This window comes from Hippocampus guttulatus, chromosome 14 (assembly GCF_054856545.1).
Source record: "Hippocampus guttulatus isolate MCC_2025c chromosome 14, RoL_Hgut_1.0, whole genome shotgun sequence".
Taxonomy (NCBI): Eukaryota; Metazoa; Chordata; class Actinopteri; order Syngnathiformes; family Syngnathidae; genus Hippocampus; species Hippocampus guttulatus.
Window position 1 is genome coordinate 2,870,826 of NC_141274.1, and position 27,256 is coordinate 2,898,081.

At 43.9% G+C, this 27,256-nt stretch overlaps 1 protein-coding gene and 1 long non-coding RNA gene across 3 annotated transcripts; one reads left to right on the forward strand and one right to left on the reverse strand.

The window, feature by feature from the left end:
- The first annotated feature begins 55 nt into the window (after positions 1-55).
- Positions 56-27,162, forward strand: LOC147194458 (oxysterol-binding protein-related protein 1). 2 transcript variants are annotated; one of them, XM_086128563.1, is made up of 30 exons: positions 56-200; positions 716-1,143; positions 7,185-7,329; positions 8,450-8,605; positions 8,683-8,768; positions 9,094-9,168; positions 9,697-9,808; positions 9,904-9,989; positions 11,132-11,276; positions 11,355-11,422; positions 11,832-11,876; positions 12,056-12,129; positions 12,346-12,409; positions 12,576-12,677; positions 12,769-12,897; positions 12,979-13,057; positions 13,137-13,243; positions 17,635-17,806; positions 19,461-19,644; positions 21,038-21,113; positions 22,401-22,535; positions 23,388-23,485; positions 23,576-23,758; positions 23,827-23,934; positions 24,028-24,117; positions 25,149-25,275; positions 25,381-25,497; positions 25,584-25,707; positions 26,356-26,446; positions 26,651-27,162. In XM_086128563.1, exons 4-30 carry the CDS (start codon positions 8,491-8,493, stop codon positions 26,751-26,753), a joined length of 2,895 nt encoding a protein of 964 aa, XP_085984689.1. In that variant the 5' UTR covers positions 56-200; positions 716-1,143; positions 7,185-7,329; positions 8,450-8,490; the 3' UTR covers positions 26,754-27,162. The 2 variants fall into 2 exon arrangements, with proteins under 2 accessions (XP_085984689.1, XP_085984688.1); XM_086128562.1 differs by lacking the exons at positions 56-200; positions 716-1,143; positions 7,185-7,329; ... (12 more) ...; positions 12,979-13,057; positions 13,137-13,243 and adding an exon at positions 13,496-14,198.
- Positions 17,322-19,464, reverse strand: LOC147194459 (uncharacterized). The gene is made up of 3 exons (XR_015102781.1): positions 19,282-19,464; positions 17,602-17,830; positions 17,322-17,445 (listed from the first exon to the last, which is right to left on the reverse strand). It is a non-coding gene; the product is annotated as an uncharacterized LOC147194459 (long non-coding RNA).
- Positions 27,163-27,256: the final 94 nt, after the last annotated feature.

Sequence of the window (27,256 nt, forward strand, 5' to 3'; positions counted from 1 at the left end):
CGGCAACAGGTGCACTGCTGTCCTCCAGCCGCACATCCTCAAATGCGTCCAAGTTGTGTGGAATGTGTCAAGACGAGCCCGTCGAGTAGAGCGAAGAGTGGGCGACGACCTCGACCGACGCGGCAGCCCGAGGACGGTTACTCACGTCCCAGCGGTCGCTCTGGTGTCATCCGGCGATTTCGCCAGGGAGTATCAACAAAGTAAGGAGACACAAATGACCGACTGTTTTCAACACACGCATGCTAGGTTTTCCTTACAATGGCACTTGCTAAAATTAAGATTTAGCTAATCGGCATAACGTGATACTATCTCTAATTTATTCACGTTCGGGCAATTTCACCCCAAAATTTTGGACAGAAATTTGTCGAAGCACCCTAAGCGCTGAATTCCGCTCAAGTGTTTGTATTGAACTGCTTTTTCTGATCAATTCTAATGTATTTCACGTACTCAAGTTAAAAATTAATTTACTTCCAACTTTGGAATGTCATTTCATTGGTTACATTTTTTAAAATATACATTCATGTGTAAATTTGACTGCAGTTATTCTACTGTACTGTTTGGTCTGCAGCTTTATTTTATTTATTTTTTAATTAAATACAAATTAACTTAAAACGTATTTTGTTGTTGTTGTCTATATATATATATATATATACATATATATATGTGTGTGAATATGTATCTTCATACATTTATACACTCATAAATATATACACAGGTGGCACAGCGAACGACGAGCACGTCCGCCTCACAGTGCAGAGGTGCAGGGTTCGATTCCGGCCCTGGCCCCGGCCTTACTGTGTAAAGTTTGCATGATGTCCCTGTGCCCCGCGTGGGTTTCATCCCAAAGTTACGTGAGACACCTCTGAATAAGTTTGACTCAAGCATGTACCTAGTATTGTTTCTTTCCCTTCTATCCCCCTCAGACCAGCTTTTTAGTCATGCCTCTGTAGGTCCTTCTCTCAATGAAACCTACTTTTTTGTCTTCCTTTGTTGCATCCTTCTCTCCTACCTACAGCTTCCTTCCTTTCTGACTATTTGCATATGTATGTACACAGTGGTTCGTGCATCGACATCACAGTGCAGAGGTCGTGGGTTCGATCCTGGCTCCGGCCTTTGGAGTTTGCATGTTCTCCCCGGGCCTGCGTGAGTTTTCTCCAGGTTCTACGGTTTCCTCCCACATTCCAAAAACATGCATGGCAGGTTGATTGAACACTCTAAATTGTCCCTGGGTGTGAGTGTGAGCGCGGATGGTTGTTTGTCTCTGCCTTGCGACTAGCTGGCAACCGGTTCAGGGTGTCCCCCGCCTACTGCCTGACAATGGCTGGGATAGGCTCCAGCACCCCCCACGACCCTTGTGAGGATGAAATGGATCGGAAAATGGATGCATGGATGTATATTGAGTATCTATTGCTGTATGTTACTACACCATCTATTCAGAGCTGTATTAGCCAAACTGAAACTCTTTACTCGACCACACTGCATGATGACCCACTAAACTCTTGGCAAGATACGCATACTTAATTTGTAATATATAGCCACGTGACGCAGCACCTTAAGTGCCGTTATCCAGGTTGCAGGGAAATGATGGCTTATTTTTTTTAGTCCCACATTAACCTTTATATGAATGATCAGTCTCATTTTCCATGATCAGCAAACCCCACAATGATAGCTGTAAGTGGCAACGGCATGGAAACATGAGTTAATTACAGATATCACCAGAGTGAATTAGTCGTGCACCTGCCTCCACGAACAGAGATTTCACAAGAGCAAACCTGATTATTAGATGCTTTCGTATACAGAGATAGGCACTTGCAATTTCCTTGCTGTGAGCGGTGTGTTACGCTTTTTCACCGCTGAAAAACATTCAGACAAAAGACTTTATATTGAATTCCCTTTATATTGAATTATTCATTTCTGAGAACACACATACACACACACACACACACAGAGTAACCATATTGCGCAATACCTCAGCACTTGATCAGGCTGAAGTCCAAAACAATATGGTTGTTGAGTAAAATATTTCTACTATCAAGGAGTGTGGATTGAAAATGCAAATCTTTTTGGAAAATCCACAGAGCCTCACACAAGGTCCACCCCCTGAAATTTGTATTTTCCTCTGCAGAAGGCTTTGTCTGCCTTATTTGCATTCTGACTCTCTGTCGCCGATCCTCCAGCTGAGGTCCCAAAAAAAAAAAAAAACGAAAGAAAAACACTCCACATTGCACTGCAAGCTGCTGAAGGAGCCCAGCAAGAATTACTGTTATTTTCGGCCAAATACGACATGCCAACTACAGCTCACAGAGGTGCTCACATTATGAGGTAGCGGGTGGGGGAAGGCGGGAGCGTCACAATAATACAAGACCCCCCCCCCCCCCCCCATTGCAGCACAGATTCTAATTTGCAGATTTTATTCACAACAAGCATTGAAAAAAAATACAATTGAGGACAGATAACAAAGTGTACTTTTCAGTCCCGACAATGCATGCAATGCATGTACCTATTTGTACAACCTAATGTTTTGTTTTTACCATCAATTTAGTTTGGCCTTCTGAGGATAAAATGGTTCCTGATGCCGGGACAAAGGTCCCCCACCCCTTTCTTCTTAATTAATTATGTTAGATGTACAGAAGGAGCAACCAAAAGAAAGGTCTCATATCAGGTTAATGGCAGCTAATATAAAGCATGTCATGCAATTCAGTATTCAGGTCAAAACATCTGGCTTCGGGAAAAAAAAGGCCTCGGAGACAAACGCCACTCATTCAGATATGTAACAAAGGAGCTGACACATGGCATAAAACTGCACCTCCATGGAAAATAATAGTGCACATTCACTTTGGAAAACGTCTCAGTCGTCCTCATGCACGTGTGGGTTGCAGTTATAAATTGACACTGAAAATGGAAACACAACCTATTGAGCACGCAGTTGCCTCAATCTACTTTCAGACATGAAAGCCTGCGCTGTGACATGATTGAATAATGCATGTCTAACATGTGTTGAGTTGGAAAAAAAATGAATAAAACAAGAAATGCGACTCATTTGAATTTTCGAGGACACTCCGAAACAAAGCCCAGCGGGTTCGTTTGTAGTGTTGTTGATTACGCTGAGCCTGCTGTGGCATTCCATTATTTTACCACTCGAGTGTTTGCATGTGGCTGTTGCTCTGGGGTAGTGACGATAGCGTAGTATAATAGCAGGCTTAACCACCCCCGCCCTTCCCATCTGACATAACGGCTACAATTAAGTGACAACGGAAATGCTCATGTGTGAAGGACCCAACATTGGCCACAGTGGCTGGTTCACCTTTTGAGGAATCTTGACATTGGTTAATGTTGATCGAGTCAAGTGTTCACATTTAATATTACATGTCAAAGTAGCCTTAAGGTAATCATTTGTGTATGGGGGAAGAGAAATCATGAAGCAGCAATGTCATGGCCAGTGGCGGAGCTAGATTTTTATGATTGGGGGGGTGGGGGGCGGCACTGGCTGGCCAAGGCTTTCACCCATATATCTTGTTTTCCCATCATTGAGTCTACTTCTAGGCTGGTATCACTTACAGCAACACAATGTTATAAAATCTCCCCTTTCAGTCTAAAAATTGTCAGGGAAAATTGACCGATGTTATTGGTCAATTTAATTAATTATATTCAAACCTTTCCGCTAGTTGACACACTGTGGGATGATCTAGACCAGGGGTGTCGAACTCATTTTAGGCGAGGCCCTCATTTTAGTTACCGTTTCACTTGGTGGGCTGTTATGACTGAAATCATATTATGAAGTCAAGAATAACTGTTGATTCAACTATTGTTTTAAGTTACTATCTTGAGGGGTTTGGTCACAAGAAAATGCTTGGAATGTACTGTATCTCTTATTTATTACATATGAGAATTTAAAATTCTTGTAGACATTTTAGAAAGAATCATGGAAGTTGACATCTTTGAGCTGCTTACACGGGCCATATAAAATGATGTGGTGGGCCAGATGTGGCCCCCGGACCTTGAGTTTGATACCTATGATCTAGATCAAGGATGGGAAAACTGGTGGGGGCCTACGGGCCAAACTTTGAGTGGCCCTCTGGTTAATTAAAAAAATATATATACAACCCCCCCCCCCCCCCCCCACCACCACAAAAAAAAAAGAAATAAATATTGAGAAAACATCAAAAACATGCATCATATATTCTATATGGTGAAGGGGGGAAACGTGGAAGAAAAAAAGAAACTCTCAGATAAAATCGAAAAACACCCAAAAGTCAATTATCTGGTCTGACACAGGCGGGACCCAAGCATATTTGAGCCCCCCCCCCCCCCCAGTGGTCGTGGCAAGTTACGAAAGAGTCGTAGTTTTATGGTTCAGGGTTTGCGTGGTGGAGTGAGGAGGACCAGGTGCAGAAAAGCAAAGAGGCCAGGAGTGCAGGAATCTTAGGAATCTTTAATCCATGAAACATATAATTGGAAAACTGGGGCTCTTTGAAATAGTCCAAAATCACTCAATTGACATAAGTCCCGAAAAAACAAGATTCAAAGTAACAAACCAAGACAGGTAATTAACTCGCCACGATAGGAAACAATGCAGCACTCTGGGGAACGTGGCTGAGGAGAACAGAAAGGGGAAAAAACCGAACCATTAAACACTGAAAGAAATCAGGAAATGAAATATGAGCAAACTGCCGAGAATATGAAAACACCCGTGTGGCTGGACACGAGTGGCAGGACGAAGCTGAATGGAAAACCGAACTGCAGCATTAGAAAACATTTTTTAAACAGATAAATGAAACGATGCAAACATTTCAATTGTACCACGCCCGGCATTATTTGAATCGGTCAATATCAGAGAACAATCATCTCAACTCTTGTTTCAAGCGTTATGAACAAAGTGGCTTTGTGCATCAAAGTTGGTCATAGTTTCCATGCTTATGTCGCCGCGTCTGAGCCAAAGCAAACTCATATGACTTCCCGGTCCCAACAATCTGTTAGCTGCTGCTGGCATTTCGTTGACTTCGGGTGTGCTGTAGCTGCGCCCCGGTCATGACGTGAGCTCGTTAAATGTTTCATTAATCCATGTATCGCTGCGCTCCACCCTCATTTCATAAGGGCATCCAGCGAGGCTCTACAGAAACAAGTGCACTATTGATTCGAAACATTCAATTAGGGAAGATGGATGCCAAAGAAACATTTTGTTCACAATATGGATCACACAGGTCTTTTATCCTAATTGTTATTCGGGTGCTCACACTTGAGTATCAGTACTGTTGTATTTCTGTCTATAATTATTCTGGTGATTCACTAGATAGCTAGACTTTTTTTTTTTTTTTTTTTTTGGAGTTATCGAATTTGGTCTCCTCATGTGTATAATTGAATCCATTGTACCTTTTCTCTGCTCTGGATATTGGAGGCATATTGCTGCCTTTTGAGCACAACAGCATTTAAGTCTATTTACCAATCGAACGTCTGCATATAAAGCATTTTCTTATAGCGATTAGGTTCCCAGAGATTTCTCAGTCCTGATGGCAGTGGATGGAACAGGCTTTTTTTTGACAGTGACGAACGACTATTGACACGATAGAATGACAACACACTTATCAACACTTGGTGGACCATCAAAATTCATCACCGAGATTGACGTGTCAAACTTTTCCATGTGTTTGTCATCTTTTGAGCGATTGAAACCAACTGGGCTACTCAGTCCACAATGTAGACCACGGTGTTAAACTCAAGGCCCAGGGGCCAGATCCGGCCCGCCACGTCATTTTATGTGGCCCGCAAAAGCAAATCATGTGTGTCAACTTGCATGATATACCTGATACCTGCTAAAATCTGTACCAGAATATCAGGTGCAATTTAAAAAAACGTGCAATTGTTTTGTCATCCTGTTCACTTGAACAATAATGGAGCAAACCTTTATAGTTGACTGATTTTAAAACTGGTAATCCATCAATTTGTTGTGCAATAATGTGATGAGTCAATTAAACATTTATTTGGTTTCACCATCATAATAGCCTTCCGAGGAAAAACGTAACACACACCAAAGCGGCCCGTGACAAAAATGAGTTTGACAGCCCTGATGTAGACACTCGCTGGCCATGACATGAGGAACAGGTTCAGAGTCTGTTGGACGAGGATCACGTGAAATGGGCTGGATAGGGTGTCAAGGACCGGAGTTAGACACCCCTGCTCTAGAGAAAACATACAACAGGGTACCCACAGAGGAACTGTGGTACTGCATGAGTGCACCCGGGGAGACAGAAAAGTATGTTAGAGTAGTACAGGGACACATATGAGGGCAGCAGATCAGCGTTGACGTGTGCTGTAGGTGTGACAGAGGAGCTAAAGATAGAGGTGGGAATGCATCAGGGTTCAAGTTTGAGAACCTTTGATTTTTACAATAGCGAAAGTAGGGATGAGGTGGAGGCGCACAGGTAAAGGAGAGATTTGAAGATTAGCCAAAGTAAGAGGATATATTGTATGTGCATGAATGAGAAGGGTGGAGGAGGAAGATGTCGCAAGGGTAGAAAACTTGAAATACATTGCGTCCATAAGTGAGTTGAGAAAAAAGTGAAGAAACAGATCCAAGCAGGTGGAGGAAATTGCCAGGTGTGTAATGTTAGAAACAGGTGGGAAAATGAAAATAAATTATTTAATTAATTATTTATTTATTTTACATGTATAACCTGTTAGGGTAGCATTTTGGGTCACAATTCTTGCTTGTCTGGTCAGTGCAGAGCCATCCACGTTTACAACGTCAAAATGATTCAGTGTTGAAAGACGGATTTTCAGATGCATTTCACATTCCTCCAGGGTCATTTACATTCGCACGGAGTCAAATCATTTTCTCCCACTCTCGTCGTGAGCAGAATACTCTGTCTTGCTCATACTCCCTCTCATTGCCTCTCCCAGTCGTACTCTCTCTCCCCTTGTCCGTCCCTAAAATATCCCTGCTGGGGATTCTATCGCCTGGTTCCTTTCGATGCGGTGGCTTCACTTTGCCTCCATTATCTTGTCATTTGTGAGGGATTACGCTCCGGAGCACTCACACTCCATCCCCTTTGCTTAAGAAGTGTGACAGCTTACAAAAATTGCCATGCTAATTAGTAGCAACTTGAACAGAGGGCGGCTTGCCCCTTGCCAGACCTGATTTGATGGGTGTGCGTCAATCAGTGTCTGACATTGAGTTTGTTCTTAAGATTACATGTCCATCCATCTTCCATACCACGTCACCTGGTTTGCGAGTGGGCTGGAGCCGACGCCAGCCGACGTGGGGCAAGAGTCAGATCTGGTCGCCAGCCAGTCGCTCGGCACATATCGACAAACAAGCATTCGTAACATGAGGTCAGTCGTATTTATGTTTTACTGATGGCCCTGTATAGAAGATGAATGGCACCAAAGTATTAACATAAAAGGCAGTGAAGCTAATTAGCTTCAGAGCAGATGAAAATACCCTTTGGTCGAGTCTAATGTCCCATTAGTCTGTTTTCAGATGCTGACGGCCATCTATCTTTTGAGGTGTTTGTTAAATGTTGCAAAAATAGACCTCTAACCGCGTGTGTCCATTGGCTGACATTTAAAAGGAAACTGTGAAGTGTGTTTTTACGCAGCATGGTGCACCCTCTCTGACCTGGTGGGCGCAAACATTAGATTGGGCACATCTTGAATAACACCTTTGTGGAAAGGAATACATTCACAAGGGGATGAATTTCACCATTTCTGTCAGCAAAGATCTAATTGTCGGATGTCTCTAAAAGTCTATCCTGAGCAATTATCTTGCGGTTGTGGGCTTGGTTAAGAGTGAGTTTTCCTCCCCAATGTATTCAGAAAATGGTAGGGACTAAGTATTTTAAATGTTCAACTGGTTCAAATATATAATCAGCCTGTGCGAAATACAATGTCGCAAATCCTTCTGTGCATTTTTCCAATGACCGGTACTACTACTATGGGCTCATCTCAAGTATCTTGATTGCAATCTTTCCATGTTTCAAATATCTGTAGGAAGTATAGTGCTTGCTTAACTTGTCATATTTCCTTGTTTTTAGTGTTTGGATGATTTATGATGATGGATAAAATCATGCGTTCACATTAAAGTTCAGAATGAGTGATTTGGACAGAATATTATTTTGCATGTGTTGAGGCTTCAGAGGATTTTCAGGAAAGGGGGTGGGGGGGGGCCCCCCACCAGTCGCCTCGCTACGGCCCTGGAGTCCACGCCCTCGAGGCGCATGATCACGTGACTGCTGCCCACAGCTGTCAGCTGATTGGGCCACTACAGTTTAGCTAAACGTGTTCCTCTCGGCACGCTAACTCTTTAAAGGTGCATAAAAGTCCACCGAACTCGAATGTCTCCACTATTTGACCAGTTATTGTCATTATGCATAATTCCAGTGGACACGCTAACAGCCGTGTGCAAAATTGTCACTGGGGCGCGTGCGCTTTTTATTTTTATATTTTTTTGAAGGAGACGTTTAGTGCATTGACGGTAATTTCACAAGCACTCTGATGGAGGACGAGCAGCTGCTCCTCGAGTCGGCAAAAGACGGCAGTTCCTCTCGCGTTCGGCGGCTTCTTAAGTCGCGAGTCGACCAGATCTCTTCTCTCAACATCAACTGTCGATGTAAGGCAAACGAAATGTGATGCGTCCTACGGTGTTGAAAAGTTTTTGGGTTGTATTTATTTATTTTTTTTCCACAGCAAAGTCACAAGGCAGCTCTGGATGGACGCCACTCCACCTATCGTGTTACCATGGAAACGGGGACGTCGTAGATGAGCTGCTAAAAGTGAGATTTACTGTATAGTTGCAGATTCGTTGTACTTTTCTGACAATAAGTGACGTTAAGCTCTTTCTCCCTCGTGGGCGTCTACGCAGAGGAAAAGGCTTAATAAATTCCCATAAAATACAAAACATCTCGACGATCGTGTGTGTTTTTTCAGAGGTTGAAAATGGGTTTAAGTTGAGATGTGCATATGAATTTTGATAAATTGATCATAGTTTGATCACATTTACTGACGTTAAGCTTTTTCTACATCGGGCTTTTTGGACCGTCCCTTATTTAAAAAAAAAAAAAAAAAAAAGTTTGTTCAATAGCTCAATACTTATTGCAGGCAGGTGCTGATGTGAATATCCAGGACGACTTGGGCGACACGCCTCTCCACAAAGCAGCCAGCACCGGAAGAAAGGTAAACCACAAAAACAACCAAGCAATTATGATCCTAAAATATTACCCTTAAAAATAACCTGCTGACTGATCATTTGATTTAAAAAGTATGTCACACTCTGCAACTCCTATACTATCAATTACTACTTTCCTATCAGCAGTTTTATGTTTTTCACTCTTTGATTCATAGATAATCTCATTTTATGTACAAAGTACAAAAAGCACACATTTTGCCAAATTATTACACGCAGTTTTTGTCTTCCATTGAGTCAGCACCTTCTTCTCGAATAAGTGTTGCAACAGATAGCCAATGAATAAACAAGCAGAGTTGATCCTTTGCTCTCTGTGAAATGCACTTGTTTTTCTTTTAATTTTGTTTAAGTACAAACATCGCAAAGAAAGCTCCAGTAAACTCAGCGCTCATTCAATACCCGAACCGAGCTGTTGGGCGATTCGCTGAGGTCTTCTGCAATTGCCAGCATCGTGTCAACAATTTTATTTGGGCGCGTTGGTGTTCAAATGTGATCTCTTTGCTATTGATCCCCGTCAGGAGATTGTTCTGTTGCTGCTGCGTTATGATGCGTCGGCCAGTGTCATCAATGGAGCAGCGCAGGTCCCTCAAGACGTCACAGAGGATGATGAAATCACAACCATGCTCGAGGGTACGAAAACTTTCTTTCGAAGAGATTGTCCAAAGACGGTTGACCGTTGGTGCTCTTGTTGTGACTGTCAAATATTTTTTGTTTGTGTCCTTCAGCCGCCGAGAGAAGAGAGGTCAGGCGGTGCGAGGAGAGACTACTGGATGCCGCCAGAGAGGGGGATGTCTCCGCTATGTCAAAGATGGTTAGTGTCCGTCAGATGAATGTTTTGTTTTGTTTTTTGAGGGGTGGGGTTGTTTATTTTAATAATCATGCTAGTGATGCGTGTGGTTAGCATACCAGCTTTACAGGCATGTTAGGATAGTTGAAGAAAAATATACTATAAATCTATGGAAGCAGCTGAACAGAGTCCCAGTCACTCAGATTATCCCAAATTTTAGAAGATGCAATCCAAAATTAGCAAAAATTTAACTATTCCAAGTGGTGGATTATTTAAGACCAAATTTGAAAAGAAAAAAAAAACTTTACTGTGGTGCTGTTTTGGCGAACAAAAGACAGTCCAGACACAACGATGGAAACACCAGATATTTATCATCAATCCCCATTCATACTTCAAATGTGCCATCATAGGTACACTTTAACCTACAATTTATTTTAAGTTGGTACGGACAGCCGAAGAGTCCAGCATGTCGCTGCATGCGTTTGTAAGGTTTTAGCTAAAGAAAGCACACAATTTTAAGTTAAAAAAAAAAAAAAAACACGAGACATCAAACTACGGAGCGGCCGAGGCTCGGGAAGCAGAGCGGCTCGTCCGGGCTCTGCTGTTCAAACGGCGCTCTGTCTGAATCACGTGTCGTTGCGGGTAATGCGTAGTTTGTTGCCACCAAACTGTCAAAGTCAATAAATCTGATCCATCATTATTTTTAGAAAATCTGTAAAAATACCATAACACAGATATCGTACTGTCTTGTCCTGTAGTCCAAAATAGAGTAGTACACTGTTAAAAAAAAAACAGATGAGTTGTAAAATTATGACCCACTGTTATCCTGTGGTCATGTACTGTAATTCCAAATTACACTGTTGATCCTGTTAAACTGTTAAAATGAGCGACAGTAGGTGCATTGTCAACTAACTGCAAATTACTGGCGTCCCTCGCTGCCGGTAATTTTACTGAGGTATTCTTTACTGCGCAGTAGATGTAGAAGATTGCATCACACATGTAGCTGAATAAGTATTTGATTCCTTCAATGTCTACTGAGACCACACCACTACTGTTGGTCCGCTGCAATAAATATACCATGAAATTAAAGCAGAATACGCCTCGCAAAACGCACGACGAAGGGGGATGTGTTCAACTGCGTTCCGCTTTCTGTTCTCCTTTTTAAGCTCTGTGGCAAAGAAGCCGTGGATGTGCACCGCAAGGATTCGGTGGGCAATACGCCTTTACACTGTGCCGCCTACAGAGGGCACAAGCAGTGCATCATCAAACTGCTGAAAAGCGGTGCCAGCCCGACTGTCAAAAACAACCAAGGTACGCGCTCGACGTCCATCCCGACTGACATTTTCACAATCCCCTTGTGTTCAAATGAATGCATATGCCGCCTTCCAGAGGAGACGGCGTTGGACCTGGTCCGCACTCATGAGCTCAAACTAATTCTACTTGACTTTCGGGACAAGGTGAGGGTAATGAATCATTCGGTCTCTTTGGGGGTACTTTGTGATCTAATTGGAACTAAAAATAAATGTTTGCCGCTTGTGTCATGCGTAATATGCATGGCATGCTGTTGCAGCACCAAAATTTGGTATGGACTTTTGCAGGTTTACATGGCTGTCAAGGCATACAGAAAAGCACTTGTACGGTTGATAGAGTGCACGTGACACAATTTGGCATCAAACATGAGTTTTGTTGGGATTCCTTTGTGTCATTCTCGCTCTCTCTGTGGCTGACACCTGCTCCCTCGTTCAGACAAAGCCAGCATGCTGCCTTCACCGAGCCTTAAAATACTGGAAATAACATTGTGTGCTTGGGAGTCTGACAAATTTGTCTTTTTTTTTTTTTTGTGTGTGTGTTTCTGAAAAAAAAAAGGAAATGAGCAGCAGAGTGCAGAAGATTGAAGGCCCCCTTTGGAAGGTACCCAGATGTCGTTTCTCAGACCTCATTGCATTTACTGGATGGATTTTTTTTTTTCCTACAGAAATTTAAAACTCGCGTGCACTTTTTTGAATGAATAATTTTCATGAAAATAACATCAGAATATTTTGTTCAGACTGTTTATTATATTGCTTACATGTAGTATTTTCCTGCCGCAGAGTTCACGCTTTATCGGGTGGCGTCTCCACTGGGTGGTAATTGAGGACGGAACCGTTTCCTGGTACTCCAGACAGTAAGTTTGTTTTGTATTTTACGATTTCCCTTTGCGATTTCCTAATGCAGGGTTCACATACGTCAAATTGTAACATCTTTATTGAGTGTGCATAAATAATGTCGAAGGACAAGATTTTTTTTTTTTTTTTTTTGCATGCCACCGTGTGAGCACAGGAAACTTTGATTGCATTTGGAGGTCAAATGTACAACTAATGCGCCCTCCTTCTCTTTCTAGGGCCGAATCGGGAGCTGGCGTGAACAAACAGGGCTCAAGATCTTTAGCACAAGCTTACTGCATGGTATGACGAGAAGGTTGCAGCCCATCTGGCGTGTCGATACAGCATTTTTGCATGTGCGCTCCTGTACGATCACCTTATGGTCTGACAGATCTGTCTCTTGCCTGTCCTTGACATAAATTGCCCATGTGTGCTTTCCGGGTGATGACGTATAGTTTTATAATTCCAGGTCAAACCATGGGATCACTGCTTCTTCATGCTGAAGTGCGCTGACAACTCTGCGTTATGTTTTAAAGTGCCCTCAAAGACGGACTCTGTGGCATCACGAAAAGTGAACCGCTTCTCCTCTGCTGTGTTGCTTCATATGCATGCAATGACAGACTTGCCGTGTGTTGAAATGCTCCTGCGCCTTCTCCTCTCAGAGGTGGTTGGATGCCTTTGAGGCGCACTCCTCTTACAGCGCTCAACACGGCATCCGCCACCAGAAGAACTTGGACGGCGCGGACGGTGAGAGCAGCGTCGCGGCGAGCAACGTAACGCAAGCTCTGCAGGTCAGATTCAAACTAATCGGCTGATGACGGCGAGTCACGCGTGTGGTCGGTTCTCGGCTCCGTGGCTCCGATGCCTTGTAGGCCGCCAATGCGTGCCAGCAGAAACTGGAGAGTGGGGTGTCCATTTTTCTTTCGATGGTGAAGAATCAGGAAAACTGTGGTGAGGGCAAAAAGTCACTTTACCCGATTAGCGGATTTCATTATATATATACTTTTTTATCCCCCCCCCCCCCCCCCAGCACTGGCTGCACCTCTTATCCTGAAAGCCAAAGAGACCAGTGAGCTCTCCAGTGAAACCTGTGCTGCTCTTCAGCTCTGTCTTCAGCTGTTGTCCAAACAAGAGGAGGTAGTTTCATATTTTCACCATGGGGTTTTTTTTCTTCAACATTTTCACCGATTTTTAAAATGTGACAGCCCCCCCCACACACACACACACGATGCCAGACATATGTTGTAGTACCAAGACTGACCTGTTGGAGGCAGCATGGCGCCACGGGGCATCGAGACTGCCGGAAAATGCAAAGAAGAAAGTGTTTCAGTGGTGAATGACGCTGAACATAACTTTTTTTTTTTTTTTTTTTTTTTTTTTTGACGCTCAACATAACTATTTGTTTCTTTGTGTCCGGCAATGACGTGAGCTTCATGTAGTTTCCTATTTGGTTGTCCTTTTATGGCACGACCAGACTTCATTGACCGCACACAAGGATTTGCCAGGGTAAATATTGGACACTTGAAACATTTGGGATTGTCTGCACAAGAAACGTTTTCCAAGCAGACTGGGAAGAGGAAAAAAGACTGTATAATCAACGAAGCGCGATCTTTCAGTAACGTCCGATAATTGGGTATTTGCTGACTTCGATCATCAGTAGGGGAAAAAATGCTCAAGTTAGGCCTGATTATCAGAGTGTATTGCACTTCATATGAGCTGAAATTAGTTTGAGATGTATAATTTTTTTTTCCTGGTATGTGATGTACAGTGATTGAGCCTTGTGTTTTTATTAGCCTCTGGGTTTTTTGCAGGCACTTGTCCCAGGTGGTTGTAGCATTTGGTCAGAGTGGTAATCCAGTGGTGAAAGATCCCCTTTTGTGCTTAGGTCTGCATTAGCCTTGCAGATCAGCGTACATTTACATATACAGTATACTCGAGGGGGTGGGTGAGGGAGGAAGCGGAGGTTTGTGTGCGCGAGTGCGCACGCGCGTGCATATTGGCCAGTTCGGTTCCAGGCGAGCGCGCTTGATCACACGCTGGCAGGCTTGCTTTTATGTGTAAGAGGGGACACAAGGACGGCTTTCTCATCCAGGTAGATTTTATTCTTCCCACAAAACCTCGAGCGACATCTTCCTACTGGCTTAATGTAGTTAATTCCGAACGTGAAAACGAGCGTGTTTCGAAGTGCCAATGACTGCCGCACTGCCCGTCTCCTCTTTTTTAATTAAAACAAGCCTTTGATAGATTCAGCAGCAGACCACAGAGAAGTGCGTTTCTGTGCAGATTCAACTGTACGAAAGACTTTTTTTTAAAACTTGGTTTTCATGTAAAGTAAACTTCGGGCATTCTATGACTAAACTTGCGTGTTTACACAAGCACATGTATGTTGCCAGTGCTCATCATCATTGCATGATTTGCCATCAGCTGCTCTGCTGTCAGTGGGACGAGCTGGCTCTGTTATCACAGGAATTTTACAGAGCGTGAAGTGCGGGGTGGGGGAAAAAAACAGCATAACAACGCATGCTGAATTAATCACTATCAGCTGTAGTGTGTAAAAATGACCTCACCCTCTCTTTTTTTTCCCACCGTCTTAAGATACTGCTGCTACTTCATATACTAAGTGGATTATATTTTCAATAGTGCTGAGATTGGCTGTACTATATGGCATTAATACTAATTCCATTAACCCACATAACATCCTCCTCTCGCGCGCTGCTGCAGTTGTACTCAGCAAATATTGAATAGAGAAGCACGCCCAATTCCTCCGAGAGCTTCACAGGGAATGTGATATTACCCCCCGAAGCAGCGTACGCATTGTCTGACCCATTTGGGCAGCGACTGTCGAACTAGACCTGTAAATCTGTGCTTGTTCTAGTGTGCAGGGACGGGGGGGGGGGACGTTATGTAAAGATGGCTGGCGCAAGGTTGGGCTGCAAGTAGACAATAAGTGACAGAAGGTTTAATTTATCACCGAGAGGCTCAATGCAGTCCGTTTTCCTTTTGCTGCTGCCACTCATCCAGACAGTTTAAGAAAATATAATTAATAAGATTGTGCAGTACGTCTGGGAATCTCTGTTGTTCGCTGTTGGGCAATGTGTTTTGACGGGCTTTTCCTCACCCAAAGTTTTTCTGGCATCCCTTTTGCTTTGTGTACTGGGAACAGAAGAGGGTCTTCCCCAGAACATTCCCACAAAATTGAAAGCATTGAATCATGCCAAATGTTTAAAAGTAGGCTAGAAGCCGACCAATTTTTTTAACATCCAAACTGATTGTGGTTGTTTATCACAATCAGTTGCATGCCAAATCTCCCCCACCCCATCTGAAAATTCGAACTTTTCGATTTTAATCAAACTCAGTGTACTTGTTGCTATAGTGATGGGACAACACAAAATCTCATATTTTTGGTCGATCGGAGTAGGGGTTGGGGAATTTTGACATTTTCTGCAAAAAGAGGCATGGCCTTTTTGCACCAAAAAGTCCAAATTTGGCATGCTGTAGCTCCCAAAAATGTGAGATTTAACGTTGTCCCATCGCTATGAACAATCTGCTTGATTAAACCACCTGGGTGATTTGTGGCAGAGGGGTGGTAGACCCTTCGGTAGTTTTTGTTTTGTGTGTTTATTTCTAGTTATATGCCTTCCTGTTCAAAGCGGTTGGATTCCATTCCAAAAGTTTGTGGTATCCAGCATGAACTCACTAAGCTCATCTGTCAAAGCTACTCTCGTATCAAAGGCAGGAGACGTGCAGCAGGTCATTCTTTTCTTTCGGCACACTGCTAGGACGAAGACGGAAGTCGGCCTTCACACCCCAGGAGATCATCGTGACCTCAAGCCTGACCTCTCCTTAAACACCTCCGACCGAACCCGGGAGAAAAAAAAAAAAGATATGCCAGCCTCGCCACTAATTTCCTCCTTTTGAGGCCTCTAAAGGAGATGTTTCACTTCGGCCTTGAAAATGCGCATGCATGTAAATGCTCACACACTGTTCGGCTGCACATATTTGGACCAGTCACAAATTTGCCCTTTTGAAGTATTCTCCATCAGCGCATTTTTAGAACGGCTCTCGGCTCTACCTTGAGCGGGGTTTGCCAAGGCCGAGCATCCCTCCCAATTATCCCACTGGCACGCGGCATGAACGGAGCTCAAAATAGCCGGGGGGGGGGTTGCGGCGAGGGTGAAGGAGCTGGCACAAATTGTTGCCCAGCAAAGTCCGTTTCCTGGACGGCTCTGGAGCCAAGAACCTGGAACTGTTTGCCAGAAGGCATTTCTTACATCGCCGCGAGACCCTCGTTGAAAGAGAGAAAAAGCAAATTGTGAGAAAGCAAATTTATGCCACAAGTGAGGAAGGGACATTTGAAGTGGTTCCGCTGGCTCATTCGCCAAACAGTCATATTTCATTTTGATCATTTTCATACCTGTCAGCTGCTGCGTGCGGCGAAGGAAGAGGCTTCAATGTATGTTTGCGACGCTCTTCTTCCGTCAGAAAGATAAAACGCAAAACGGATCAATCACATCACGAAACACGTCGGTCGCTATGTGTATTGTTTATCCATCATGTCTTTCTCTGCTACACTCAGTTAGGAACGGGCATGTTTCCTCAGCCTTGATGAGGGCGGTAACTCCACAATATTTTTTACCCTAGTGCCCATGTGGACTGACTTAACAATGCTCATTTTTCAAATTTTAGTGCGCAGGGACTGATATTTTTCAACATTTGCAAAATTCAAAAGATTTGCATGCCTATCTGGCAGTCTGTTTTCACTTTAGTATACAGGCGGAACTCCAAGAATCGACCACTCATAAGATAAGATATCCTTTATTTGTCCCGCAATGGGGAAATTACAATCAGAATGAGCAAATTAATTGCAATTAATTGCTCATCAATGAGCAAATTAATTGCTAATTGTTTATGATAATCGATGAATGGATTTCAGATTAATATTTTTTTTCCATATGCTTGGAATCTCAGCTTCTCATCAGTAAATATTTTTTTTTTTTGTCCTCAAAAAAAAACATTATCTTTGTGCTGAATCAAAAGAAAACAATTGATCAACATTTTTCCCATTTTCTGACATGGTATGGACCAAATCAGTAACTGAATCATAATTTAAATTGAATGAATGTCTTGTTTTGGAATAAAGGGATGGGAATTTTAGGGGTTTTTTTTTGTTTTTTTTACTCCAGTTGAAGCAGCTATTATAGCTGTATGATGAGTACTGGATAGCACATGACGAAAGGAAACGCTGATCTGCTGCATCTCTCAGAGGCGTGGTTCAGGTTGCAACGAAGAGACACTCAATCCCGCCGCGGGTGTTTGGTTCTGATCGGAGGAACTGGGATCTAATGGCAGGATCACAACAATGCAGAACCAACTCATGGCACTTAAAACAGCGGTGACTTTTGCCAAATGATCTCGAAAGCGGGGTACGCGCATTCCGGCTTTGCTGCATATCAGTTCTGCATTAAAAAAAGAAAAACAAACAAATCTGCTGTTACCGTTATCGTGAAATGTTTGTTGCCTTTGTGCAGGTGTGGAGCCTGAAGTTAGAGCAGGAGCAAGAGAGGAGCAGAGCTCTGACCGAGGCGCTGCAGACGATCGCCACACAGCACCACGAGCTCAAGCAGTCGCTGAGCAAGAGCAGGAGGTCGTCGCCCACCCTCTGCACCCTCGCCGAAGATGATTTCCGCGATGCCGTGTCAGGTCAGCAGACTTAAGACGGAACGTCTCCTCGTCAAGAAGCAAAACACTTGAATGAAATTGCCAATACGTAACTCATGACAGAACACGGTGATTTGGCTTTTGAAAAGTCTGAAATTGAAATTTCATTGGGCCCAATAGATTGCCATTTTTTGGGGGGGTTTTCGGGACAAATTTTGCAGATGTCTGTCCCACTGAAAAATGACAGTTGATTGGGGTCCCACGCCCGAGAACCCATTCGGTCGCGTAAAAAAAAAAAAAAAAAAAAGACGTAATGAAAAAATCCCGTTTCATGTGTCAAGCACAAGTTGAGCCACAAAGCAGTTTCAAGAATTCACACAGGAAGAGAAACATTTTGGTTAAAAGCAGTCATCTTAGCGCCATTTTGGTCATTTCCAGTGGTCCTTGTGGAAGATGATTTTCTTTGATTTCCAGAGACTTATACTTGCCTCCGATTGGCACAAATTTTGGATGACTCCCCCCCCTCCCCCCACACACACACACACACCACCACCACCGCCACCTCCCCCAGACTCTGTGATATCCTCCATCTTGTGCGAGGATTCCCGAGGGCCTGTACTTCACTGCTCGCTGAGTCACTTTAAATTGCCAATATTCTGCGTCAAAAGCAAAAAGCCACTTCACCGAAATATCCAAGATGAGGGAGGTAGCTACGGCCAAATGTCCCATCTTGGACATCAGGGGTGTCTAAATCGGCACTCCTGCATGTTTTAATTGTTTCTCTCCTCCACCACCCGTGATTCAAATGATCAGTTCATCAGTAACGGCTGTCATTTCACCGCTCAGACTCTCCAATACCCTTAATTTTGACCAGCGTTTTGGGTCCACGCGTTTTTGAAGTCGGCGGCCTCTGAAGGGTTCTTTTGCTTTTCCACACCAACACCTTTGGTTGATGAAACCAATTCGTTGAGGGCCCACGGCGCTTTGGTTCCGAGTTTGCTTCCTGTTCACGAGTGACCGGTCTTGGCCATTCTGTTGAGCTTCGCTCTAGCATTACCCTTCCAACGTCAGACTATGAAGTATCGTCCCCGTGGTGTTGCTTCTTTCAATATGGCAAAGCCCCTTTTCTCTTTTGTGCACGTTTGATCGATTTATTTTTATAGTTTTTGTTTTTCCCCAGATGGGGAAATGTGACTACTGTATTCAAAGTTTGCTTGTCTCATGCAGACTTGCTAGAATAAATATGGCCTATCTACTAACACCCCTCACAAAGATATTTGTTCACGAGCAGACGCCTCCCTCAGGGATGTCTGCATTATTCATGGGGCGCTCTGAGCACTGACCACACACACGCTGGGGCCATGCGAGACACCGAGCTCAGCATTTCTTTGGCATTTCTGCTGAGCGTAACGGCGTGCAAAATCACAAACGTGTATTTTTTGTGCCCTAGTTGAAGTGCCCAACATGTAATAACGTAATCCCACAACGTGGCGGAAAGTTGTCATGAATGAGCTCACCTACACGATCGTCTGATTGACGATTTGCGGCTTAGGGAGTGCCAAGCGAGCAGTGTCGCAGGCGGGGTGAAGCCTCGACATGGCTCCTCATTGGAACACAACACCCAGGCGGGGGGGGGGGGGTTGAGCGCAAATGGAGTAGCTTCTTTGTGACGAGGCCGCCATCGTCCGCCCCGCAGAGTCCGAGTCGGAGCTGTCGATGAGCGGCTTTCTCTCGGTGGCCAGCTACTCCTGTGAAGAGGACGAGGGGAGAGACGCCCCCCTTCTCGGCAGCCGCCGCCATCCCAGCCCGCTCGGGGGGGCCGCCGGAATGTCAGGGGAGGGTGACCATGGTAACCGGAATAATGACGCCAAGAAGCACAGGTGGGACCTTCTCCAGTTATTTGCCAAGGGATGACAGTTGGAGATGCGGCCTCGTCTCAAGAGATGTCTCTGCGCGTGTTTTTTAAAACGTTTTCGTTTTTGTTTTTTGGTTGCGAGTGCGCGCTTACAATCTTCAAGTGAAATAATAGCCTGCGAGTCCAATGAGCACGAAAGACGGTATAACAGGATAGGATCTTGGTGTTCAATTGTGCTTTTGCTGGCGAGTGTGTTTTCGTGAGCGTCTGATCCGCAGAGAATAACCTGCTTTGCTTTTCCTCCCCGATCCGACTCTCCCTGCCCATTCGTGCACAAGGCCTGGGTGCTTTGTGACTGAACGAAGGGGGCAATGTTTCATTTCCGTCGAGACTCATTCCAACTTGGCTTCTCTTGCATGATCCAACAAGTGATCCTTGAATAATTTAGCAGGTTTTGGCACGGAAGATGCGGCAGTAGCTGCCTACCTCTGAAAGAGACTGTTAATTAAATCGATAGTAGCATCACCAAACAAATCACTATCGACTCATCGCTTATACAAAGCTAGTTTTAGTCAACCTTAGAGTACCCCATTAATACAAGCCATGACATTTATTTTTATGCTCAACTTTTTAGACACGTTGACATGGCAATGCTGCCAAAAACATTCGTCATTGTTTCATTTGGGGGGGAGGGGGGGACACACAAAGCCGGCGGGACGATTCTAATCATATGTGGACTAACGGTACCGAAAAAGACTAATGTCCTATATTGAAGGTAGAGGCAGGAGACAAAGTGGGGGCAAAAGTGGCTCCATCTTGCATCACTGCTCTGTTCCTACAAGCACAGATGCTCCCCCACCACCCAGCCTCTTTCTGTCTTGTTTATTTAACAGAAATAATGGCGTGTATTTGGGTAGACACCATCTGCCTGCTGCGCAAATCATTGTAAAACAGCCTCGCGCTTGTGACGGGTAGAGAGAGACACAACGGCGACCGTTTTAACACGCTTGCTGGCGATCAAATCACACATATGTTCTCCGAAGATGAACATTTGAAGATATAAAAGTGTACCACAACATGCACACGTGCAGTTATATAAATCTCTAATGACACCCGTGGCCGGGCTGGAGCAGCTCATTCGCTAGCTTGGCAGGTGTCGGGTGACATCGCTCGGCCGTGTTATTTTGCACGGACGGAGCTTTTGAAATGGTCGAAACTTGCATCGTAAGGCTTTTAAAATGCACTCTTCTGATTCTATTGAATTGTTGCAAAAAATGATTTCATGCGCTCCGATCGAGGAAGGATGAAATGAACATCGACTCGTGGAATATAGAAAGCTTTTGCTGCGAATGTCTGGTACGCCGTTGCAATATTAGAGCTGACATTGTTTCTCCCTCTTCAAAACCGCTATTCCACAGAACATCTCTACCGGCTCCAATGTTCTCCCGAAATGATGTTAGCATCTGGAGCATCTTGAAAAAATGCATCGGCATGGTGAGGACAAACAAAAGTGTTGTTGTTTTGTTTTTGTTTGTTTTTTTGGTAATTTATTGCAGACTTGAGATTGCTCAATGGAGGAAAATAGAACTCAACTTTTGACTTTATTTGTACTTTTTTTTTTTTATCAAGGAGACATAATTACGTTAGACTTGTTTTGACTCATGCGACTGTTGAGGACGGCTTTTATTCGCAATGACTGAAGGACTTTTCAGCTGTACATGGCAAGCAACAAACCTAGCGACTTTTTGTGAGGTTACTAAAGACTTGTGGGGACTCAGAGTCCCCTTTGTGAGACTTTATTAAATTAATGAATGGCGCTTCCACAAAGCCATGGCTGGCTACTAAAAAGGAGACGTCACAATTCAAAAGGACTGGCTCGCAGACACATATTCAGACAAAGGTGCATCACAAAAAAAGTTGGTTTAACTTTACACTTGGGTGGACAAGCTATTCTTCCCAACTATTGGCACACAAGCAATTAGAAAGATGTCTGTCCCCTTTTGATGCTATAATGCCAAAGTGCTTCGGACCTCACAGAGGCCTTGGATGAATTACCGTATTGGCCCGAATATAAGACAGTGTTTTTTTTTTTTTGCATTAAAATAAGACTGAAAAATTGGGGGTCGTCTTATTTTCGGGGTCTAGACATTATACCCATTCACGACACTAGATAGCGCCAGATATCATTGAAGTGAATGCTGAACTTGACTCCTAGGCCAAAGTGAATCCCTGTCACGAAGAATAAAAATAAAAATAGCGGTAGCATGAAGAAGAAAAATAAAAAATAGCGGCATGAAAGAAAAGAGTAGAAAATAATCGAAGAGAAAATGGAGAAACGTAGCGACAATCTGAAAAGTGGGTCGAAGATCGGCCAGGTTAACCGGCAGCTCAGGAGAAGTTATGATGTAATTTACATTTCAAAAACAAGAAACCATTCATTTTCGAATGTGATTGCACTTTAGTTTACATATTTAAATGTTCAGATATTAAGATTTGAATGAGGCAAAATAACATGCTTTTCCTCTCAAATATATTATCATTTGTTTCAGATGTACAGTACTGTAATTATACAGTCGTCTTATAATCAGGGCCGTCTTATATTCGGGCCAATACGGTATGTCTACTTAACTTGGCCCATGAAAGGCAAACGTCATGATCTCAACCTACAATGTACACAACCGCCACTCACTGTGCTTGGTGTACAGTAACAATCATTGTGAAAACACCAAAAGCAGTATGGCTCCTTTAACATGCTTTAGCATATTCGTGTCGTCTCTGCAGGAGCTGTCCAAGATTGCCATGCCGGTAATATTAAACGAGCCTCTGAGCTTCCTGCAGCGGATTACCGAATATATGGAGCACACCTACCTCATCCACCGGGCCAATGCCACTGCTGACTCTGTCGAACGGATGAAGGTAACACTTACGCTCCTCAGTCAGCGATGGGATAGAAGTCTGAAGTGGTGTTGTGCAAAAATGACGTAGATACTTACAGTATTTGTGCTACAAATAAAAATATACACAGATTAGTTCGTAACACTGGAACCTTTTGTCAGATGACCCTATTGTACGTAGTAAGAATGGCTCAGTAGTAGAGTGGTTGTCCCCCAAGCTGAAGGTTGCGGCGTCCATTTCTTGAGCAAGACACTGAATCCTAATTTGAGTACCATTAAAGCAGTCCATTTGTCATTTACTTATGACTCTGAACCAGTCAAGTTCCAAACACTTTCCACAGCCGTGTTGTCTTGTTGAAATTAGGCCGTTTGACTGTCGTTGTCTCATGTGAATAGTGACTCTTTGCAGGAGCTCAGACTGTCGAGGAAAAAAAACAATTAGCATATGTAAACATTTTCACATTGTGTGTACTGTATGTGGCACTTGGACATGTCACCATACACAAATCTCCACCTCCGCTGCGTCCGCAACTTGGTCGATCAATCAACAAGGTGCCCCTTATCAGATGCTAACACTCTTAGCAAATGCTAATCTGCACTGTCGCTTACCCTTCGACATGGGGCTCTGGATTTTCGGCCTACCATGCTGATCATGCCACGGGCGGAGAGGGTGAATTAGCTCCACTGTTACACAAGTTTCGACCAGCTCCCGCAAGAGATTGTATGGGACGTCACTTGTTGGCCGGGTTCTTCAATGGCTCAATTTACAGTTTTGTATGACATAAAAACAATGTTCAAAAAGCTAATGTTCTTTTTGTTGCCAATCGTGTGCATTGTGGAGCTGTCGATCTGCAATGTCGTTGTCCGTTTGCAGTGCGTCGCAGCGTTTGCGGTGTCCGCTGTGGCATCACAGTGGGAGAGGACTGGCAAGCCCTTCAACCCGCTACTGGGCGAGACCTATGAGCTCATCAGGTCAGATGTCACGCTCTGTAGCTTGATGAATGCGCCCATGTCCTACACAGTTGAGGCGATTAAAACACTCTTTGTTTGACTCTTCTCCAGAGATGATTTGGGCTTCAGGTGGGTTTCTGAGCAGGTGAGCCATCATCCTCCCGTCAGTGCCTTTCACGCCGAGGGCCTCAAGGAGGATTTCGTCTTCCATGGCTCAATCTACCCCAAAATCAAGTTTTGGGGCAAGAGCATCGAAGCAGAGCCCAAAGGAGTCATCACACTGGAACTTCCCAAGCGAGTGTCAAGCCACGCGTGAGCTTTGTCGCGTCCTCCTCCTAAATTCTCTCCGTTGTCCTCCAAAGGTACAATGAAGCCTACACCTGGACAAACCCCACCTGCTGCGTCCATAACATCATCGTCGGTCAGCTTTGGATCGAGCAGTACGGCAGCGTGGAGGTCGTCAATCACAAGTAACGGCAGCTCCTCTCGTGCTGTGTGCGCTCATGAAGGCAAACGCTCACACCACAACGAAGGAGACGTGATCAAGAATGTGATTGTGACAGGACCGGCGAGCGCTGCTGCATGACTTTCAAACCTTGCGGCCTCTTTGGGAAGGAGCTCCACAAAGTGGAAGGATACATTCTCGATAAAAGGTAGCATCTGACTCTTCTTACTGCTGCCAAGGAAGTTAGTTGTATCTTTTTTTTTTTTTTTGTCCGTTATACGCGAAACAAATACTATAATGTTATCACTTTTCACAATTATTCATGTCAAATTTGTGTCTCAAGGCTTCGTCATCAGCATGTGCATAATTCACACAGACTTCCAGATAAACAGTCATTCCACTGTACTGAAAGCAGCCATGACCTTTTCACGTGTATTAGCACCCTCTATTAGTGGCAAGATGATACTGCGACCAAGTCCGTTTTGATAACCAAATCCCCTTCCTAATGCAACCCATCTGTTTATATCCGAGTTTGGAACCAATAGTGGATGGAAATTAATGTATAGTGTCAAAGATCCTGCTTGTGGGCCCACCTAGAATCTCTAGTTGGACCGTAACAGGACGTGGATAAGTTGGAAATGGAAAACTAATTTGTGGTGAAATGTAAGAGAGCGTAGCTTAACTTGCTTGAAAATCCCTAGGCAGAGATCAAGTGTGTTTATTGTAGGAAAATGTGTACTACATAATAAATTATTTTTGTTTTCTATATCAACACATTCTTAAGTTTGTGTCAAACCATGTTTCAAACAGCTCTGTTCCATTTACCGTATTTTCCGCACTATAAGGCACTTCAGAGTATAAGGCGCACCTGCAATGAATGGCCTAGTTTAAAACTGTTTTCATATATAGGGCATTATAAGGCGCATAGAATCGAAGCCACAATAGTGGCTGCAGTTGTTATGCGTCCACTAGATGGAGCTACGCTAAAGGAAATACAATACAGCTTTCTTTATATCGAGCTTCCACAACCGCTGCAGCTGTAACAAAGCGCTTGACAGAACATTTAAAATACTATTCTAGAAATCAAAATATTGATCCATATATAAGGCACATCAAATTACATGGCTCACTGTTGGCTTTTGAGAAAATGGAATGCTTTTAGGTATGCCTTATAGTGCGGAAAATACGGTCTTCGTTTTGCAGGTGACAAATACAATATTGAAGATCTTATGTTTGCAGCAAGAGGAAACTCTGTGCCATCTACGGCAAATGGACCGAGTGCTTATACACGGTGGACCCAGCAACCTTCGACGCCAACAAAAACTCAGACAAAAGGAGTTCAGAAGAGAAAAAGGCTTGCAAAAGGGTGTGGGTCTTCTTTTTTTTTGCATTCCTCGCCACCAGCTGTGTTTGGCTCTCTGTTTAGTCATTGGGGGCTGATTACCTGTGTGTGTGTGTCGTCTGACCTTAGAACAGCGTAGATGAGGAGCCTGAGGAGATGCCGCCGCCTGACGCCGAGACGGTGCAGGTGATCCCGGGAAGCGAGCTCATTTGGAAGATAACGCCTCGTCCCAACGACTCGGCCAAGGTCAGCTAGCTTGAAAAATGAAAAACGAGGGGCTCGCGTCGTCGTCTTGTTGTCTCTTTCACGTCTCTGCATTCTCCATTTTGCAGTTTTACGACTTTTCCACGTTCGCCATGCAGCTGAACGAGTTGGACCAAAGGATGGAGGGACTTCTGCCCTCCACGGACAGTCGTCTTCGACCTGATATCCGTGCCATGGAGAACGGAGACATCGGTATGACCTTCATCGGACATCCAGAAATTTCACCTGTATTCGAGTGAACAGATTTATTACACATAAATGGTCTTCCAGGTTAAGCTTTTGCTAAAATAAAGGCAAATGAACCTTGAATTAATATGAAAGGCAGCTTATTTGCCGTCTTTAGTTAGAGCTGTTGCCTTCCTATACACGTTGACTTAAAGTGTAAGAAGTGTTCGACAACTTGACAAAATTCTGTCAAACAAATGTGGTATCAAAATCAGAAAGTCCGGAAACACATTCCAACAATACCTGTAATGCTAACAAACGGGCGGCTTTATTGCTTCAATTTTCAGTGATATGTAAACGTCTGGAGTGCACTTCTGAACTGACCAAGACGCTTTAGAGGTCAAGTGTGAGGTAAACTTGGCCAACCATCTTTTGAGGACTAAAACTATTTCAAGCATACTTTTTTTTTTTTTTTAAACACAACCCACCCAGGTTCATAGTTCAACCCATAGCAGCGCACTAAACAAAGAAAATGCTTTTGTTCGACTCTGGTGATTTAGTTATTGTTCTGGTGCCCTTTTTTCCCCACACAATCAAACTCAAGTGTGTATATTTTAGAAGTGTCAATTTTTTGTACTTTGTGTGTGTGTACACACACACACACTTGTTTGGTAGATTCAGCGAGTGCGGAGAAGAAGCGACTGGAGGAAAAACAGAGGACAGCCCGGAAGAACCGCGGCAAGTCCACAGATGACTGGAAAACCAGGTAATAGGCTCATGCATGTGTATGCGCTCAAAATTGCCTCAACTTTGTGTCCGGTTACGGCCGGATCTTCCGTGGCCCTGTGAAGGAGAGCTGCACCGGGGGCAGCAGTATTCACCTTGTTGACTTCTTGCTGCCGTTTGCGTTGCTCTGCACTCCTGCAAATGGGAGTCTTGATCCTTCATTGTTGTTGTTGAATGTCCACAGGTGGTTTCAGCAAGGAGCCAACCCGCACAACAAAGCGCAAGGCTGGCTGTACACGAAAGGTTACTGGGACAGAAAGTTCACGCAGCTGCCCGACATCTACTAGGACCAGGAAACGCGAAGGTTCCCTTGGGACTTCCTTGAAATGTACATGTTGATTTTGTTGTGGCGCTGCCAGTAGATGATCACCAAGTTGAATAGATTCTTAAATTCAGGCACATTAGGTCCGGTGTGAACAATAGAGCACAAAAAAATAAAAATGCATTTGGATATAATTCAAAGAGACTGATGCAATTCATTAGTTTCCGGGTGTCTTAATAAAAGGTCTCTGACATTGGTCGGTCAAAATATGCCAGGTTAAAGAATGACAATAATGTGCCCTTGCAAATGGTTTGGAGTGGCACTTCTGTCTCACGCAAATACAGGCTAAGGCTTTTGTGAAAAGTGATGATTGTGGGTGGAGCTAGGGCATTGCAATAAAGCAAGCAACTGATCAGTGTTGCTCACAAAGCGTTTTTTAACGTGTTGGAAAATCAGTTTTTGGAGAATCCCACTTGTGATGTCACAATCTCACACTTGATGAAGAGAACTACCATGAATAGTCAGGAA